Below are 21,499 nucleotides of genomic sequence, written 5' to 3'. Positions count from 1 at the left end.
GTTAATTGTTTTACTGAAATTTCACATTTACTGCTAACATTTTAAAAAGTCTCATTTTCTAATATTAAAGGAGCCGTCTCAGGCAAACACCACAGCAAGGAGAAGAGATTACATGAATTCTAAGCACTGTAAATCAGGCCATTAATTGTAAAAGCACATCCCCTCCCCAAATTTTCTGGTCCAACTAATTGGTTCCTCCAAAAAAGGCTTCAGAATTTCTCCAGGGAATTTAAAATAAAAACCAGAAGCTGCAAACAGTGGCACATGCCTGTAGTCCCAGCTACTCGGGAGGCGGAGGTGAGTGGATCACTTGAGGCCACGAATTTGAATTCAGCCCGGGCAACACAGGGAGACCTCCTCTCTTAAAAAAATAAAACCAAAACAACAGAAAACCCAGAGTAATTGCCTGAAGATTTAGGTTAGTAAATGCCTAAGTCTTGCTGATGAATTGGATCCCATCAGGTGGCAGATGGGGCCAGACAGAGATGGAAGAGAACGGCAGCTGCGGGGTTAAGCGCCACACTGCGTCTTTGGAGAGGGTTCAGACACAGACACGCTCTTGCTGGCTGACACTAGCCTTTTCCCCGTGGTCAGTAAACCACATTCACATAAATGTCTGCAAGTCACATTCATCTGAGTCGGGAGGAATTTAAGTTGTATGAGGCAAAATTATTGCCTCTCAGGTGGCTAATTTATAAAAATTAAGAATATCGTTATGCAAAGGGGAGACAGATTGATTTTCTAATAAAAATTTGAGTTTCCTTTCGTAGACCACAGAATCAAATATTAGAACTGGAAAGAACTCAGAATTCATAAAGTATAATTTCCTCTTTTTATAGCTAGACAAGCTGAGGACTAGGGAAGTTAAGTGATAGCCAAAGTTAGTTTCAACTTTGATGTTTAACAGATTTTAAGTCAAAGTAACATTAGTATTTTTAAGCTTTTTAATTTAAGCAACAGTATAAGAAACTTAGAAATGAGTCTTTAACTGTAAACATCAGACTAAGCAACTCAAAGGAGGCAGTTTAGAGAAAACTAGAAAATCAGCTAAGAGCACCTTTCTAAATGTGAAACCTTAAGTTTCCTATCTATCATGATAACTGTATATGTGAATAAAACAAAATTTAAAGGTTCTGAGAGAAATGAGGCCCTACTGCTTTTTCAATGTGGACCTTATAACTGTGAGCAATTTTTTTTTTTTTTTTTTTGAGACAGACTCTCACTCTGTAGCCCAGGCTAGAGTGCCGTGGCATCAGCCTAGCTCACAGCAACCTCAAATTCCTGGGCTGGGAACTATGGGTGTGTGCCACCAAACCGGGCTAATTTTTACTATTTTTAGTAGAGACAGGGTCTCACTCTTGCTCAGGCTGGTCTCGAAATCCTGAGCTCAAGAGATCCTCCCACCTTGGCCTCCAAGAGTGCTAGGATAACAGGCGTGAGCCACCATGCCCAGCCCAGAGTAAATTTAAAAGCAATAAGGCACTTGCTCTTTTCCTTCATCTTAATCAGGCATTGGCAAATTATGGGCTACATCTGACCTATCCCTGTTTTTGTAAATAAACCTTTCTTGGCATACAGTCATGTTAATTCATTTAGTATTGTCTACATTTGCTTCTATGCTACAACAGGAGAATTAAATAGTTACAACAGAGAATGTAGGGACCACAAAGCCTAAATGTTCACCATCTGGCCCTTTTCATAAAGAGTGTGCTGGTTCCCACTCTAAATAACAGCACAACATAACGAACACAACTTGGAGTGTTGGAGTCAGAGGGCCTCAGGCTCTGCTGCTTGACAGGCACTGAATTTGGGGCAAGTTATTTAATTTTTTCATTCCTTAGTTGTCTAGTTTTTAGCAAATGGGGATAATACTCCTTATCTCACAAGGCTGCTGCAAGATTTACATTTATGTAGGTAAAGTATGCATCCCAGTGTCTGGCGTGGTCAATCAATAATACCACTTATTATTAACAAAAGACAGAACAGTTAAGTCACCTTTATGCTTAAAACCTGCTCATTAAAACCCGTTTCCTGACTGGGAGCATCTGCTACTCAGGAGGCTGAAGCAGGAGGATTGCTTGAGCCCAAGTGTTGGAGGTTGCTGTGAGCTAGGCTGACGCCACGGCACTCACTCTAGCCAGGGCAACAAAGTGAGACACAGTCTCAAAAAACAAACAAACAAACAAGAAAAAGAAAAAAACCCCTCTCCTTAAAGAGCAAGTTAAAGACAAAGCAAAGAGGAAAAATGACTAATTAACATATTGTTATATTTGGTATTGGCTTATGTAAGAAAAAACTAAGAATCAATTTTGGAATTGTGTCATTCTTCTTGGTAAAGCCTTGAAATGGTTTTAGTTAATGGAATCATAGATAATTTTTGAAAAGCTCTAGATTTTTAAGGCTCAGTAGTCACAAGGAAAGTTAAGGGTCTAATGTCGACATTACAAAGCTGGGAATAGAGCCCATGGCTACCTCTAGCACAGCACCTTAGGCACGAAGGGCACTTGACACACTTCTGTTGAGCTGAGCGGCCCATCCCTGCCATCCAGTGAGCCTGCTAAGCATTCACAGAGGCAAACGCTTGTTTGCTTCAGGGTCTAAGCACCGTCACTTTATTAAAGTGACAAACTAAAGATGCAGTAATTCATACCTGTCTAAATTTAGCTCTTGCTTCCTTTTCCTTCATTCTTCCATGTGCAACCAAATAGTCAAATACTTCACCTATAATTAGGAGAAAAGCAAAGTAAGCAGAAGTCCCACTTCTCAGCATTCAGTTTCCCATAAACTGACAATGTCTCACTTTCACCAATGCTCTAAGTTTTAAATACAGGCATGAAATTAGCCAGAAAGATGTGGAATTTAAACTAAGCTGGCCTTAAGTTCAACTACACGCATTTAACTTCACCAATAAAATCTTTACGCTGGAGAAAAGCCTTACAATTAAACTCTCCTATGCTTAAATCATATAACTTTTATTTTAAATGGTGCTTTCAATATGCTGTACTAAACACTGAGCAATGAAAACTGAAAGTCAAAGTGGATATAATTATGTGTGTTAAAAGAGGATGTCTTCACTGACATCCAGTGCATTTCCTGGGTGTATTCATTCCTACAACAAATGTGCACTGAGGGCCAACTAACCGCCAGGCACTGTTCTAGGCTCTGGGAAACACAGCGGTGAACACAGGCAAGTCCCTTTCCTCATGGGGTTTCCATCCAGGAGGGGGAGACAGAAAATAAACAGATCAATCTGTAGTATGTCAGAGGACACCCAGTGCTGGGGAGAAAAAGCAGGGGAAAGCAACGGAGGGAGGGAGTGAGTGTGTGCGTGTGTGTGTGTGTGTGTGTGCGTGTGCGTGTGTGTGCATGCGTGCGTGCTCACCCACTTGCCTGCTGGTTTCTGCTGACTACTTGAGGGAATGGACAACGCAGTTCTCTGAGGTAAGATTCTGTGGCAAGTAAGGAACAGCAAGGAGGCCACAGGGTTGGGAAGTGTGAGAAAGGGGAAGAGTCCCACGGGCCTTGGTAAGGACTCTGGCTTTACTCTAAGTGAGCCCAGAAGCAGAGACGATAAAAGGAGCGACCTCTTAAAAAGATCTCGGGCTCATTATGTGTGTACACACCCACCCCCTCCCCCCTCCCATCTACCCGACGCACGATGAATGTAACTACTATATGTGCACTTAGGTGTTGATCAGTTAAAACCAATTGATGGTGAGTACATGCGGTGCTTATTTTTCCATTCTTGGGATACTTCACTTAGTAGAATGGGTTCCAGCTCTATCCAGGATAATACAAGAGGTGCTAGATCACCATTGTACCCCCATAATATGCTGAAATAATAAATAAATAAATGTTGGGAAAAAATGACCTCAGACTGCCACGAGGGGAAAGAGGTCAGGATGAAGGGGAGGGACAGGGAGACCAATCGGGAGACTAGGCCTACGGTGCAGCCAAGCACAAGCAGGACTGGGACGGGAGCGGGAAGTGCGGTGGTGGTGACAAGTGGGGGCTCGGGACACAGCGAGGGTGAAGCCAACAGAACTCATGGATGGACATCTCGGTGGCAGTTCATACAGTATTAATTCTTTGAGGAAGACAGGTGACATTTTGGGGAATGTATTATGAGTACTGCCAACTGCTTATCAATTTAGAATAAAGAAACACAATCTCTGAAATCAACAGTGAAGAACACGGATTTAGAAAATTAGATATGAAGTGCCTCTGGGAAAGACATGTCTACTTCATACACACGAGGAATACCTCCATCAGCTTAGTGACAACTTTCAACGACAATATTCTGATACTTGAATCGTACATGAATGTCTCTGACTTTTTAAACCCTTAACCCTAATTCTGAATAAATCAGTTTTAAATAGTCGATAGGCATAAATATTTTCATCTTACCATTTGATTGTATAATGATCTTTTAAAAGGCATTATGTACTGTCAGTTTACACTTCCCAATTCATTTAACTACGATGAATTAGGAAGTTAAATGTCAGCTTAGTAAAAAGTCAGCAGTTTCTGAGCGAATGACCTTTCTATTTGCAGAAAAGAACACAATGTCAAAGCAAGTGGTTAATCAGTGAAAACAACTAAGATATGTGCAGTCATACAGAAAACAGTTTTGATGTTAAAAAATTAATGTATTAAGCTCACTAGCTGTTGTATAGTAACATAGATAAAGTCCAAGTCTGTGCATATAATTTTAAAATATTTTTTCTAAATCCAAATGCAAAATAAGCCGCTTAAGAAATTTCTGGAACCATGAAGTCACACTCATAACCACTAAGTTACACATCAGTTCAACTTTTAAACCAGGAATTCAACCTGCAGCTTTCTTTTTATTCCTTATTAAAAATATGTTAACACTCAGATTAAACAGCTGAACTGAAAACCTCCAAGGCTATTTATTAGAGAGAGAGAGAGGGAAAAAAACCAACATGCAATGGTTCTCCTGCCCAGGTCAGGAACAGGCGGCTGGATGGACCCTGGGCAGCACAGGTCAGAGAGTCCTTAGTTCTCGTTCAGGTTCTGTAACTAACCAGCCAGAGAACCCTGGGCATAGAACAATCTGAACTTTAGCTTCATCTGTAAAAATTAGACAAAAAATTACCCTAGATAATTTCTAAGATCCTTTCTAATTCTAAAGTTCTATGATTCTATCAAATCAAAAGTTACAAGCCTGAAGGGGGATGGGTAGTCAGCTTAATGAAACTTTTCATAAAGGCAAACACATCAACAGTAACAAAGATATCCTGGAGAGTGACAGGGCTTTGCTGAGCTGATTAAAACAAACAGCCCAAGACAATAGACAACCACCACCATGGATTAAATGCTGTTGTAGTGCCGTGCAATGCATGGAGCCCGCTGGGAGGGCTAGGTCACCAAGCCCACTGTGAAGCTCAGTGTGACATGTCACTTGTCAGGTCAAAGGGGTCCCTGTCTGGCTATACCCCATAGCTGTCTTTTTCAAAGCCTGTCCTTCTCTTAAACCTGGATGCTTCTCAGTTGTTATTGTCTTGTCCCTATATGAGTAATCTCTTCCACCCAGGTACCTAAAATAGATGGGGAAGAAAGCCGCGACACACTGACAAACCGCACAGGCTACGTGTTGTCGGAGGCTAGGGCTCTAGGCCAGGCACTGAGCCCACAGTGAGGCTTCCCAGCTCCCACTTGCTCAGGGGTAAAAGCCCATGGCTCATGGCCTGGCCACATCATAGTGTCACTGTGAAAGTCAGAGGACATCAGGGAAGGGAAAGCACTTTGTACGCTGCGGAGGCCATACAATAAGAAGGTTATGAACATTACTCTGTGTCTGCCTAAACATGAGCAGGAAGGGTTAGAAATCCATACAGATTGTTGGTCCTGCAATTAACTTTCAGTTCTTCTCACAACTCCTGAAGTTTGAAAATCCCAACCAAATTCCCAAACTACACATTTAAAACATAAAATATACAACTAATAATGATTTAGAACTATGCAAAAGTGGTGTCAGAGGTATGCCTACTAAAACTCATTGTTTCTCACAACAGGTTTACACTCTCTCATGTAACAGTGAACTCACTAAGACTGGGCCACGATATAACTTTCTATGTCCAGGTTTTACAACCTGGATCAAAATGCTAATGATAAAATAAAACTGCTATAGAGTTCAACGCAATGTGTATCCAGTATAATTTCATACGTCCAGTTCTTACTTGTTGAATATCTATATCTGCTACGTGTCACACACTGTGCTCGAGGCAGGGGACACAAAAATATAAACAAGAAAGCTTTTGCCCGCCACCAACGATGAAACTCACATGTGGTTCAAAAACCACAAGCCCAGCCCAACCTCAATGTAAGATGAGAATCCTTATAAAAGATAGAAGCTATACACATGCATTTCAGAAAATGTCTACATTTTGACAACCTTATACACAATAATTACCAGTCCTAAATCTGTATTTTAAGGAAAATCTAGTCATATGTCCTGTAACCATCATTTCTGGTCTTGGGAAAGATGGACACCAATGATATTAAAATCTGATAAAGAAAAGCATCTACACCATAGTACAGGCTTATTTCAAACAGATTAATGCATTAATACATTTAAACAGCCAAATATTTGGGATAAACAAAGCGTGTGTTCCACACATAACACAACAACATTCAGCCTTAGAAAGGGAGGAAATTCTGACACATGCCACACCACGGATGAACCTTGAAGCTAGTTACAAAAGGACAAACACTGCAATCCCTACATGAGGTACACAGAGTAGTCACATTCATAGCGGCAGAAAGTATATTAGAATGGTGGTTGCCAGCAGCTGGGAGAGGGGTATGAGGAGTTACTGTTTCATGGGTACAGATATTCTCTTTGGTAATATGAAAAAGTTCTGCAGAGGGATGGTGGTGAGGGCTGCAAAACAATGTGAACGTCCTTAAATCACTAAACTGTACACCTGAATGGTTACAATGGTAAATTTTATGCGATGTATATTTTTCCATATTAAAAAAAATCCAGGGCCTTGGATATTATCAATTAACAAAGCTAATAGTGAACCTGTTAATGGCAACCCATAGAATTGCTAAGAGTCAGCTGTTTGACTCTCATCCTAGTATATTATGACTCTGGATGTTAAATGAAACCTTAACAATTATTCATACGGGGAATATGGTTGTGTATATTTTTAAAAGAGAAGAAAGAAAAAAAACTCAATATATATAAATGTTCTTACCTCCACTTGCATACTCCATGATTAGGTAGAGTGTTTTTTCAGTTTCAATGACTTCAAATAACTTCACTGGGGGAGGGGAGAGGATATAGGAGAAAAAGAAACAAATGTCTGTATGCACAAACCAGGCACATATAAACTGTAACTATCAAAAGCAACTCTTTCCCTGTTAAAGATTTTAATAGCTGGCCCTCTAAAAAATGCTTTTAGGGGATTTTATCAAATGGTACAACAGAAAAGCTTTTATGAAAGCAATAATTCCATAAAAATAATGATCATTTCAGGGTATTCAGTGAGACTTCAGTATGTCTTCAGCCATCCAGCAAGGGCTATCTGTGCTTGCTCCTTCTGTCACAGTTGTCACCGTATTTATTTGCTTTTTGGCTACCTGCCCTCCCGTCAGCTCACCCTCTGCACCTTAGGAAAAGTGGTCTCATTTCTCTCAGCCTGCAGCAATAGCTCAGGTCTACTCACTCCTACAACTGCTCATCCATTCACTTGTCATTATGGCTTTAAGGATATGATTCCATCTCGGACCTTTGTTGCTTGGGAACTTATCACAACTCTCAAGAACAAGGTTCTTTTGTTACTGTTCTGAAGCCAGAGAGGGAAAGAAGCAGAAGGGTTTATACTGCAATTATTTGGAAGAAAAAAAAACCCAACTTTCTTAAAGAATGATTTTTAGCAGGTCAGTGTGATTTTGCTACAGCAGTTCCTTGTTACAGATAGTTTCTCTTACTGCAAATTCATAAAACCATAACACATCAATTAGAAAGATAGACATTTTTTAAGGAAATCTCTGAAGCTATCCAGTCACCACAATGCGTATCTACTTTATTTTGTTAATATTTACTTTAAAATTAAATTACACAAAAGAGGGGGTGATGCTAGTCTTTTATATTGCAGCTGATTTGCTGATGCTTTAATAGAGTATTTAGGCCAAAAATGTCTCACATGGTTGTCAATAAATGTTTGATGAACTCATGAATAAAACTGTTATACCATTCCTTATACTTTGATATGCTCCAATTGCCAAGAGAAACCATTTAAGAAAGTTAAGACATATGTGCTGCTGAACAGCATAAAAATAAAACTTTTCTAATATTCCAATGCAAATTTTGGCTCTTTGGAGAAAACCATTTTAATGCAATATAAATTTAAAAAAATTTCAATCTATTATCAAGGATGTGCCATTTCGTAAGTAAAGAACTCTAACTGGGGTATAATTTCAGTAATTAAAGGACAAAATAAATATGTTTAAGTTACCTAGTCCTAGGCAGTAGTAATAAAGTTTTGAGATGCAAAGTCAGAATTTGAAATCCAGAGTTGGCTGGCTAGCACCAACGGTTGAAATAAAAAGCAAAAAAAGGTTTTCTTCCCCCTAGTATATTCCTTGTGATTTTCCTGTTCTTCAAATATATTATATTTCATTGATTCTAAGATGTCTATTTTAAGTAATATCCCTGATATCAAGATGCTGGCTTAGCAGAGTATATAAAAAAATAATGCCTTTTAAATGATCGCAGCTTAGAGTATACAATCAAAATGAACAGCTCTGTGTAAAAGCTTTTTCCTTCCTGTGGTTCCATGTTATTTTTCTATCCCTTGTGCCTGAAGCATTCCTCATAGGCTAACTTTACCACTAAATATCACCCTCTCCTATCCTACAAGTGGTGTTGACAGTAAACTCACATGGACTGTCTTAAAAGTGATTTCACTCTGAAAATACTATTTTTAGATTGTGGGAACTAACGCTGATATGTAAAATACATTTTGATATATATAAATATATATGTAAAGCAGTTAAATAATTCACAAAGATCCTTATTATGATATATGCGGGATCAAAAGTTTTCACTGCATGTGTATAGAGCAGGGTCAGTATTAAGTAATTTGCATATTTTCATCTTGTTCTTACAATTACTATGAGGGGAGGTACTTCCTCATCTTTAAACCTACCTAGCACACAGTTGTGCACACAGAGGACACATAAAACAAATCTTTGCTTTGTAAAACAGTTCGTATCAAAATTCCATTAGATAGGAAGTATCCTATCTTTTAAATATGACTGAGTGTACAAGTATTTTCTCAGGAACTTAGTCACACCAAAAAGTATTATACCTTCGAAAATATTAATTCTCACTTCCTATAATTCTCTTCTATCTACTAATGAAATAAAATTAAATTTTCTAATATATTAAAAAAGCAAATTATAGTTATGATTATAGATGTTTCTACTGCACTAAAGGTTTTAACTTCAGTAATTTCAAAAAGCTAATATAAACAGTCAACAATTTGTATATATATTTTATTAAAAGTGTACCAGGGGTAGGGGAAGGGAAGGAGTCTCTTTCTATCATTTCTGGATACAGATTTAGCTTTGTGCCATGCTTTCAAGAATGCATTTAGACCAAAAAGTATTTAAAAAAGCAGAAAGTACCTATGTTTGGATGATTTAAAATCTTCATTATTCTTACTTCTCTGAAGAGCTAAAACAAAACAAAACAAAACAAAAAACAATCCCCCGAATATAAGTTATTAAACATTATATTCCACTGTTGCAACATAAATGTAAATTTTCTCTTAGATAACAAATTCATTGCTAATGTTTATTATTCCATAGCTAAGGCCAATAGGAAAGTCTGGAGTAACTCTGAAGTAGCTTTATAAACTACTATCAAATACTTCCATTTATGAAAAACAGAAGTCTCAAAGGGGGAGGGTACCACACTTTCAATTTTCTTTTGCTATCTTCAAAATGTAAGACTAGACTTAGGCAAGAATAGTTTTTTATGATTAAATTTACTGTGATTCACTATCTACCCAGGGGTCCCAATTTTGCCAATCAAAACTGGTATGGTCCCAGTGAATTATACCATGAGCATATTAGACTGATAAATCCCAATAAATCTAAGAGAACATTTTGAACAAAACCACCTTGGGAAATCCTCCCTGGAGAGGACAGGGAATTTAGCACGGAGGCTGTACAGACTGTTACATTAGTGACCCTAGCGAGTCACGCCTCACATGTCTATGCTGTTGCGGAGTGCCCCTTTCATACTGACATGAGATGTGGCCATGTGACGTGCTTTGGCCAACAGGACATCAGCAAACTCAAAGGAGGCAGAGGCTGGGTAAGACGTCAGACATTGCGGGGCTTGCTCTCTTGGAACAGAGCAAAGGAGCTGGTCGAGCCTCTGTGACGATGAAGGGTAGTGTGTAGGCAGACAGACCCACTGTCCTGATGGCGTCCAGCCCCTGCCCACCCACCAGCTGAATGCAGCCACACTGGTGGACCCAGGTGAGACCTTAAGAAGAATCGCCCTGCCAAGGCCAGCAGAGTGGCCCAGCTGTCCTACAGAATGAGGAGAAATAGCAAATTGTTGTTGTATATTCACAAGTAAATTCAGAAAAGGGTCATACTGTGGCCTGGGTTAGTTAATATGACCTGGAAACACGACAGGATTAGAGAGGTCACCTTTTTCAACCCCGTTGCCAACAAGAGCAAACCAAGAAAGGACAGAAAAAGATCTTCCGAGGCCTTGCTATCTTTCTACGGGGAATCTGGCCGGAACCGGCTGACCCAGGATATTACAACCTGCAGGAGGCAAGGGCTGGGAAAAGCCTCGGGAGAGAAGGAGCAGCTGGCCACGTGGAAAGGAAGCTGGTGAGAGATCACAGGACTCTTGCTTCTCTTGTCCCTGTCCACTGTGTCTCCTCTGGAATTCAATCAGCAGCTCAGGGGAGATGGACATGGGCGGGATTTGACAAACCTAAGCTACGAACCTGAGCTCACAACTTAAAAACATGGAATCGGATGAATAACCTTTCCTGTCTAAAATACTGGCTCATTTTGAAAGGCAGGGGCACTTTTATCTCCAAGGTAAATACTCCTGCTGCTACTGTGGTCACTCCCACATTTTGTGTTCCGAGATGAGGAGACGGCTGCCCACATCCCTGATGACCATCCAGGCTTGAGTTCTTTTCTAGCTCCCCTCTGTCGAGCTAACACAGAAATCCTGTTTTCCAACCCATTATAGTTGGGGTGGAGGCTGTAATTTGAATCTCCCAATTACTTCTACAACTGCTCAATTAGAAACCTCCAATTTGGATACCATGTCAACACAGCTGAGGATAGTACACTTAGAGTGACACCCTGACCATGGCCATGGCCACCCTGCACTATGAAGCCTCTGCTTAGTCCCCAACCCCAGCATCAGCTCCAGTGGCCCCAACTCCTTTCAGTTACTACAACACACTAAAAGTTCTTTTAAATCTCCTCTCCCTCTTCATCCTTGAGGTCTCAGGCAGAATCTCTGGAAGTTATCTAAGTAGGTCTCCTTTGTTTTACAGCACAGCCATCTGTTCACTTCTCCCCTAGAATGTCTCTCAAGTTGTGAAGATATATTTGTGTGCACATTTCTTATCACTTTGTCATGCACACGGAGCATGCCTGTCTCCCTTCACTGCTGCACACCTGAAACCAAGCCTGGCACACAACGGGAATGCAATTGTTTGCCAAACGCCTGCATGCAAGCAGCAACTACCAGGAAGGGCGGTCTGTGCGGCTCCGCAGCATTCTAATGACCACACTACCCTTCCGTCCTGAGTAGCAAAGTGCTTGCCACAGAGTTATGTTAGTTCTGATGGCTGAAGGGCAGGTCCAATGGAGGCAATCATTTTAAATCCCTACTAGCAGTGCAGGGATTGAAACACAGTGAGTCAGAGCCAAAGAGCAGGAAAAGGATGGGCTCCTACAGGAATGTGAGGGAGGGAGGGAGGGCGCACCTCTGTCCAAGACAGCGGGCACCGTGGAGGTGCTAGACTCATGCAGGACTAAGAAAGGATGTCCGCGGTTGAAAAGGGGGTGCAAGTGCTGTGTGTGTGAGAGCAAAGGTGGGCAGGTGTAACCAATGAAGGCACTGAAGGAAGCCCAAGACCCAGTGACCCCTTCCGGCCAGAGCAGTGTGTCTCCAAGTGTGGACTTCAGGCCACCTGCATCAGGATCACGACGGGGCCTGTGGAAACTGCAGGTTCCTGGGTCCTACCTGGCACCAGATCTTTTTTTTTTTTTTCTCGTATTTATTTATTTAATTTCAGCATCTTGTGGGGGTACAAAAGTTTAGGTTGCATATATTGCCCTTGCCACCCCCCCCCCCCCTTTCAGAGCTTCAAGCGCTAGCACCAGATCTGACACGAAGACTTAGAATTTACTACTCAACAGGCACCTCAGGTGTGGTGGTTTTAAAGTAAGTCCACAGATTCCTCCCCTCAAAAGGCAGGACTCAACAGCCCTTCCTTTGGGTGTGGGCCGGACTCAGTGGCCTGCTCCCAATCAACAGAATCCGGCAGAAGTGACGGTGGGGACTTCAGAGACTGACCAGGTCCGAGAAGGCACTGTGGCTCCCTCCTTGTTCTGACAGGTCACTTGCTGGAGCAGCACAAGTACGTTCAAGCACCTCTGTGGACAGGACCGTGTGACACGGTAGTGAGGCCGCGTGCCCACAGCTGGCGAGGAACCGCAGCCTCGGCAACAGCCGCGTGACCGTGCCCACTGGACAGCGGGCCTGCCTGCCCCAGTCAGGTCTCCAGATGGCTGCAGCTGTGGCCGACACCCAACCGACACCCAACCGACACCTCTGGAGGGAGCCGGAGTCAGAACTACCCAGCTAAGTCGCTCCCAAATTCCTGACTCTCAGAAACTCTGGGATGATGTATGTTTGTCTCTGGAAGTTGCTAAGTTCTGGAGGAATTGCTTTAAACAGCAGCAGATAAAACACCGCAGACACCACGTTAAACTCTGAGAACCCCTGAGTTACAGCAGAGGTCACACCAGGAACGCGCTATGAAAACACAAAGCAAAGATGAATGGGACCAGACAGATGGTGAGGAGAAGCTTCATTCTGCCAGCAGAAAGAGCAGCCAAAGACTCCCTGGCGGAGCAGTGTCAGGATACCAGCAAAACAGCTTTACACGTTCACCTCGCTGTCAGAATCACGTGTCGGGCAGAAAGCGGCAGGCGGTGAAACCGAGTTCATAAACTCTGTGCCAAATTAGACGCGGAGGACAGGGAGGAAGCAGCAGCTGTTAGCAGGTGCGGCTGTGTCTGAAGCACAGAGCCAGGGGCTCCACCTCTGTGGACGTATCTGACTTGAGCTTCACAACTGCCTCAGGGGAATGCGATCGTCTCCCATTTACAGAGAAGAAAGGCTGCGGCAGGTGAAGCTCGTCCAAACCCCCGGTGAGTATGCGCTGGAGCCAGGATTGCGACTCTGAGATGTCCATGTTCATCTACCTTAGCAATTTCCTACTAAAATAATCGACAAATTATAAGCTGCTGATATAGAAAAGTCCAGAGCAACGGGTGGGCACTGGCATAGGACTTTTTTTAAAAAGTTGACAATTTGCATGGAAGTGAGGAAAAAATTCCAGAGATTTCATAATCTGTGAATCTGATGGCTGAAGATATTTAAATTTGGGAAGGAAACATCAGCTTTAAGGAAAGTCCCATAAGGACTGTACAACATAATTTTTAAACTTTTGTTATTATAAAAGGACACCTAAGAACAGCAACTCAGCTCATTTCTACAATTTACTCCCGGGCTCAAGGGACACTCCTGCCTCAGTGGGATTGCAGGCATGAGTCACTGCACCCGGCCTCTACTATCTTAATTCCACTTATTTCTCCATATTCCCTTTCAACCTTTATAAATAGATACCAGTTAAAAAAAATATCAAACACAGACATGTCAGAGGAGTAAAGAAATATGTCTCAATGGCCAGAACCTGGGGTGTGCAGGAACTATCTTTGGAAAAAGACAATTTTACCAATCAATATGAAAATAAAAAGAGTACGTAAAAGAGAGCACGGGGGATTGCAGACATAAAACTGATCTACATCCTCATGATCAAAGTACTTGGCCTGCCTTCTCCAGACACACAGGTATGGGGCAGGAGAACAGGCCAGGTGGTCAAGTCCTCATCCTGCTTTGCCTCATTTGTCACAGCACCTCTACCGAACAGAGAATGCATCAAAGGCCCTCTCAGATAAAACCAAGAGAGAGCTGACAAAAGTCCACAAATTTTATGTGGAAGGAATTTTCAAGAAAATGCATTTGTGTAAAAAAGGAAACACAAGGCCACGCGTGGTGGCTCATGCCTGTAATCCCAGTACTTTGGCAGGCTGAAGTGGGAGGATCACAAGAAGTCAGGAGTTCGAGACTAGACTGGGCAACATAGCAAGACCCTGTTTCTCAAGAAAACCAAACAAAAAATCAGCCTGACATGGTGGCACGTGCCACTGGGGAGGCTGAAGTGGGAGGATCATTTCAGCCCAGGAGTTTGACGTTGCTGTGAGCTATGATCGTGCCACTGCACTGCAGCCTGAGTGACAGAGCAAGACCCTGTCTCAATAAATAAATAAACCCCACAAAAACAACAAAAAAGGAAAATATAGGTATCTGCTTATTAATACACAGAATATCTCTGAAAAGACACACACAAACTGATGGCACTGGTTGCCACAAGGGTAGGAAAATTTTTTGGCTAAAAAGGGAATTCCTAAGAAAGAAAAGATAGCTGAAAGTTGCTGTATTTCCAACACTTTCTCCTGATGTGAAGAGGATTTACTGTTCTTTCTCAACACTCAGGTTGAAGGGGTCCAAGGGTGGGGGCGGGGGAGGCAAACAAGACGTCCTTCCAGGGAATGTCCTCCAGGTGGAGCATACACAAGAGCCAGCACAGCAAGGTAAAACGGAAGAAGGAAGGTAAAGAAATTCTAATCAGCGTCTTGGAACCGACCTGACTTTAAAACAAAGAATGGAATAGAAAAGATAACAAATGTTACGGACATGAAATAATTAATAGCATTATTAAAGACCAGCTGCCAAAAGCAGTGACCTCTCCTACCCAGGAAGAGTCATATACAGACATGGGGAGATATGATGTGTGGACATACTGCAATATATTTAACCAGAATTTTACTAGTATTATATAGGTTATTACTAGATTTTTCATATATCCTTGTATATTTGTACACTTATGCAAATTATGGTGGGTCTAGGGTGGGATACAGTGATCCCAGTGAACGGCACTCGTGAGAATGTCGCCTAGACTTCCTTTAACTACCCCCAAAGTTCTCAATTCCTCTCCTCTTTCAAAAGGTAACCTATTTTAAAGATGACTCATTGCCCAGTGTTCTACGTCTTAGAGACTGCTTCCACTGCCACTGACGGTTATCTCCTCCCCCTCTGGAACTCTTTCCCAAGAATGCCCCAGCACCCAGTTCCTGGCCTCCTTTCCCCTCCCTTTTTAATTCCTTTACCATCAGGTATAGTGACTCTTGAGGGGAGCAAAGATAAATGTATCATATCAACATTTAACTTGAAGTCTATAAGCTAATATTTTAATTTCCAATTTCAGAATGGATACAATAAATAAGATTGAACTGTAGTTACCTTCCCTGTTTCCGATGTTTCAATAGTAGTGTCTCTGAATTTGTGAAAAGAATTTGGAAGTTTCCTTTCTTCCTACACTGTGGAACAGCTTGTCAGAAGTAGAATTACCTATTCGCAGTAGATCTGAAAGAATTCAGTCCTGAAGTTCCAGGTTGGCAATCTGAGGTGGGTGCCCAGCCTCCTTTGTGCCACTTTCTCAACTTTCGTAGTTATTGATGTATGTAGATTCTTTTCTAGAGTTAATTTTGATAACTTATGTTTTCCTAGGAAATTATCCATTTATTTGCTATTCTAATGTACTGGCAGAGTTACACGAAAGGCTCCCTTATAATAATTTAATTCTCCCCTATCTTGTGTCACCCTAATTTCACATTTTGTCTGTTCCCCTTCTCCCTGATTAACAACCAGTAGTTTACTGCCTGCCTTCCCACGTTTGGATCTACTATTTCTATTGTTTTAAAAATTCATTAATTTCTGCCTTTAACTTTATTAATTTCTTACATTATGTATTCCTGAGATTCATTTTTCCTTTTCTAATTTCTTAGTTTAATATTCAATGCATTCATCGTCATTCTTCTTGTTTAATAATGTTTAACACTACAAATTTCCCTGAGCACCAAAAAGCAGTATAAATAGGTTCTGACACATAGTTTGGTAACATTAATTTCTAGATACACTGTGCTTTTGGTTTGCATTTTCTCTTTGATCCAAGAATTTCATGTGTTTTAAATTCCACATGTATTTTTTGTTTCATTCTATGTTTATTGCTCTATATTCAGAAATTATAGCCTGGAAAGATCTGTTAGTCAGGCTTCTTAATCTTATTAACAGGACTACTACTTATAGTTATACCAGTATATCCAGCCCAATTCTGAGGAAATCATTTACCTTATTATAGTCATTGCAGTCTAGAGTAGTTATTGCATGGCCTGAGAAAGGAGGTTGTAAAGTCTTCTCTGTCACTCCTGTTTCTATTAATTTAGCTCAGATTTTCACCTGTTATGTATTTTGGGGTTCAAGTTATCATTTGTTGTTCTACCACTGAAAGGACATGAAATTGGATTCCTATTTCACAACACATACGACATCCAGGTGGTTTAAAGATTATAAAAACTTGAAGACAAAAGAGAATAATATCTTTATGACCCCAAGTAGAGAATAATTTCTTAGAGAAGTCACAAAAAGTACAGATGATGTAAGACTTATAAATTCAGCAGCGTTAAAATTGGGAACCTCTGCTAGTCATCAAAAGACAACACCAAGAGAATTAAAAGAGGCAGGGCAAGGTAGCCACCTGTGATCCCAGCACTGTGGGAGACCAAGGTGGGAGGATGGCTTGAGTCCAGGAGTTTAAGACCAGCCTGAGTAACAGAGTGAGACCCTGTCTCTACGAAAAATTAAAAAAAAAAAAAAAATTAGCCAGGCATGGTGGCACGCACCTGTAGTCCTAGCTACTTGGGAGGCTGAGATGGGAGGATTACTTGAGCCTAGGAGTTCAAGGCTGCAGGAGTTATGATGGCACCACGGCACTCCAGCCTGGGTGACAAAGCAAGACTCCATTTCAAAAAAAAAAAAAAAAGTGAAAAGGTATATCATCAAGTGGAAGATATCTGCCCCATATAATAAATAGTATCCAGAATATGTAATGATCTCCTAAAATGATTAGGAAAAAAAATCCACTAGAAACTAAAGACTTGAATAAGCACTTCACAGAAGAGACAAAAGCCAATAGAAATATAAAAAGATGCATTACCTCATGAGTAATCAGGGAAATATTAATTAAAGCCACAATGACATATTTTTATATTCACTAGATTGATGGCAAGAATTTAAAAAAATCAGAGAAAATAAAATTTTGATGCAGATACATTACCTGCACACTCTCTTATATGCTACTGGTGGGAATAAAAATTAGCACGACTGCTTTGAAAACAAATGGCCTTCTCTAATGAATGAGCATGTGCACATCCTGTGATCTGAGAATTCCACCACTGAGTATATATCCTCAAGCAACTCTTCACAGGTGCACCAGGACACATACAGGACAATTCACAGAGCCATGTTTGTAATACAAATAGGTGTAAGCAATGCAAATGCCCCTGAACCACAGAGTAAATAAATACATGGTGGTATATTCGTATAATGGGACACTACATAATCTTGAAAATGGACGTAGTAGTGAAAGTGAATTACAGCTAAATACATCAACATGTAACAAAATTTGGGCAAAGGAAAGTAAAAGCAAATAGGAAAAGAATGCATATAGTATGACTCCATTTACAGAATGTTTATTAACTTCATACTACACTGATGATGGACCCAGATGTGGTAAAATTATAAAGACAAGCAAGAAAATAACAACAAAATCCTTCTTAGTGGTTACCTGGTAGGTGGGAAACAAAGAAAGGGAATCAGGTTGGGGAGGGGTACAACATGGGATTGATTTAGAGATATTGCTGAAGATCTATTTCTTGAACCAGATGGTAGGTATATGGGTGTTCACTTCATATATATTTATACTCTAAACATGGAACATTCTTTTGTATGTAGTCAGTATTTAATAAAAATTAAAAACTGAATTTTTAAAAAGTGCTTAGATTTAGCTAATTAATATAACGAAGCAGTTTTTAAAAAATTAATTTTCCCATCCCCCAAAACCCAAGGTTGGCAGTCAAGATTACTAGAATCAGGGCAATATCAGGAAAAACTAATTTAGCGTTAAAATCAATTTGGTACTAACAAAATTAATTCAACAGATTTTACTGGGTATCTACCACATGCAAGGTGAACTTCAGTATGATCCTTTACTATCCTTCTCATATGGAAGGGCTATGTCTGGTTCTAAGGAAATAGGTGTAAAGAAAGCTATTTGATATTATGGATTTAGGTTCTAATGTTAGTTCAATCCCTGACTCATTAGATGACTGAACAAGCTGCAAAATCTTAGAACACTTCAATCTATTCATCTATAAAATATAAATTAAGAAACAGCTACTTCAGAGGATTATTGTGAAAAGAACACACGATATCAGTAAAGCGTGCATAGTTATTAAGACTCTGACCTCTGGAGCCACACTACCTGGTCCCAACCCAGCTCTACCACCCACTGAGTCCAGGGAACTTGACCTCCCTGGTCCACTACCCCCACAATTAAAGGAGGCCTGACACACAGAGTGCAGGGAACAGCACCTGGCACACAGTGAGCACTAGACATGTGACAGTGATTCTGGCTGATGTTGCTGTTATTACGATTCTCTCCCAAAGGCCTAATTTGTGCCCACTTTTTTATTATCTGCAAATGGGTCCACACTAAGCTCTAAGTTTTTTTTTTTTGAGATAGAGCCTCGCTTTGTTGCCTGGGCTAGAGTGAGTGCTGTGGCGTCAGCCTAGCTCACAGCAACCTCAAACTCCTGGGCTTAAACGATCCTACTGCCTCAGCCTCCCAAGTAGCTGGGACTACAGGCATGCGCCTCCATGCCCGGCTAATTTTTTCTATGTATATATTTTAGTTGGCCAGATAATTTCTTTCTTTTCAACCTTTTTTTTTTTTTTTTTTTTTGAGACAGAGTCTCACTCTGTTGCCCAGGCTAGAGTGAGTGCCGTGGCGTCAGCCTAGCTCACAGCAACCTCAAACTCCTGAGCTCAAGGGATCCTCCTGTCTCAGCCTCCCGAGTAGCTGGGACTACAGGCATGCACCACCATGCCCGGCTAATTTTTTCTATATATATTTTTAGCTGTCCATATAATTTCTTTCTATTTTTAGTAGAGATGGGGTCTCGTTCTTGCTCAGGCTGGTCTCGAACTCCTGAGCTCAAACCATCCGCCCACCTCGGCCTCCCAGAGTGCTAGGATTACAGGCGTGAGCCACCGCGCCTGGCCTCTTTCTATTTTTAGTAGAGACGGGGGTCTCGCTCTTGCTCAGGCTGGTCTCGAACTCCTGACCTCAAGCGATCCTCCCGCCTCGGCCTCCCAGAGTGCTAGGATTACAGACGTGAGCCACCGCGTCCGGCCACTAAACTCTAAGTTTAATCCACTTAAAATATTTGGTTCCTTGGTGACTTTTCTAAATAGTATAATGAATCACTGGTACAATTAAAAATATACTTTTTAATATTCTCAATTCACAATGTACTCTAAATATCAAGCTGTAGTATTTCTTGCCAAAATAAAAATAAGTGTGACAATAAATTAAAAAGATCCCTAATAAAGCAGCAAGACAGAAGTTATACCTTCTTCTATTTCTACATTTTTAAAATCTAAAAATAAAGACATATACAGATGTTTTTGTTCTCAATACTTGATATACATATAATCAAAAAAGAATGTCTTAGATTTCATTTGCCATCTATTTGTATTACTTGGTCAGATTTATTACACTAATCTGAATGCAGACACTGGGATTGTAAACAATATGCAAGTCTGCAATAACTACTTTTACAATGGCTACTACTTTTGTTAATGGGCTGAATTGCTGGCCTGCTAAAAGCCAGTATAAGAAAATGAAAGAAGAAGGTAGTAATAAAGGAAATGAAAAGAGGTGCTTAATAAAAAAGATTGCCAAAATGATTTGTGCTTCACCCAATGGGTAAAGGAGGCCAGGAACTGGGTGCTGAGGCATTAAGAAAGAGTTCCAGAGACGGAAGAGATATTCACCAGTGGCAGTAGAAGCAGTCTATGAGACTTAGAACACTGGGGGAGGGGTCTTCTTTGAAATAAGTTACCTTACGAAAGAGGACAGAAATTAAGAACTTTGGGGATAATTAAAGGAAGTCTAGCTTCCATTTTCACTGGGATCACCACATCCCACCCTAGACCCAAGCCAGGGCCTCTAGGGAGGAAAGTGCTATGAAGGAAATGTGCTTTAAAAAACAAACAAACCCCACAAATTATTCTAATGCACAGGAAAGGTTGAAAGCTACTGGTTTAAGTAGGCTGAAGCAACAGTGCCCTAAATAACCCAGTGTTGGATGCAATAAAATTAATTAGACTACAGGCTGCATGAAAAGCATGAACTGGTTCTCTCTGGCTTCAAATGATAAGGTTCCCTGATTTGTCCCATAACTAAGCTTCCCTGGAATGCCAAAAAAGGATATTATTGTTACAGAGCTCTAAGCACTAACTGGCTCCAAAACAAACACCAGCTTTAAAAAGAAAGCAGCTTTCCTCTTCCTGGGTAGGTGTCTGGTGCCCTACGGGCGCTGGGGCACAATGAGTAACCCTATACCACCCAATGTGAAATCAGAAACAAAAAAGGCTGCTAAGATGTTAACATAATTCACAGAAATAACTTCCAGAAACAGACCTGATAAAATCATTCCCGACTGGATTCTGAATTCTTCTAGTTTTCTCTATTATCTAGCTACAACTCTCCAACGAAAACTGCTTTCCTAAAAGCCCTTTAAGCAGAAGCTGAAAACTCAATGTAAATTTCAAGGGACAAGTCTCATGCCTGACGCATGGGCCACATAAGGGGTTCACCAGAATGTCCAATGCCACAACCAGAAACAGTCAAACCGCACAACAGGACGTGAAGTTGCTGACTTCATGCTTTTCCCAAAACCAACAGAGCAAGACTCCCCAGCACAGTAAGACTCTCAGCCCTCTTAATTCTTCCTTCTTTATGCCTACCTCTTCACTTGGCAGGATAACGCTGTAGAGAAAATTTCACAATTGGTAGCTTCTGTGGGTAACTCGCTCTCCCACTTTAATTTAACCCGGTCATGGGATGCTAGATTATCTACTAACTTTTCTACTGTTTAGGGAAGAATTTGTGCAGCTGATGACACTTCTTGCTGTACACTGGTAAACACATCAGGTATT

At 40.9% G+C, this 21,499-nt stretch overlaps 1 protein-coding gene across 8 annotated transcripts in view; it reads right to left on the bottom strand.

The window, feature by feature from the left end:
- Positions 1 to 21,499, bottom strand: part of MARK3 (microtubule affinity regulating kinase 3) — an 89,410-nt gene that overhangs the window by 32,400 nt on the left and 35,511 nt on the right. For all 8 annotated transcript variants that reach the window (XM_069490255.1, XM_069490264.1, XM_069490285.1 and 5 more), the window contains 3 exons: positions 9,664 to 9,712; positions 7,227 to 7,292; positions 2,651 to 2,721 (listed from right to left, as the gene is read on the bottom strand). In XM_069490255.1, the coding sequence (XP_069346356.1) occupies positions 2,651 to 2,721; positions 7,227 to 7,292; positions 9,664 to 9,712 (186 nt within the window). The remainder of the gene's footprint in view (positions 1 to 2,650; positions 2,722 to 7,226; positions 7,293 to 9,663; positions 9,713 to 21,499) is intronic.

Source organism: Eulemur rufifrons, chromosome 2 (genome assembly GCF_041146395.1).
Source record: "Eulemur rufifrons isolate Redbay chromosome 2, OSU_ERuf_1, whole genome shotgun sequence".
Lineage (NCBI taxonomy): Eukaryota > Metazoa > Chordata > Mammalia > Primates > Lemuridae > Eulemur > Eulemur rufifrons.
Note: the sequence above shows the minus strand (reverse complement) of the source record. Positions and strands in the feature narration are given on the sequence as shown.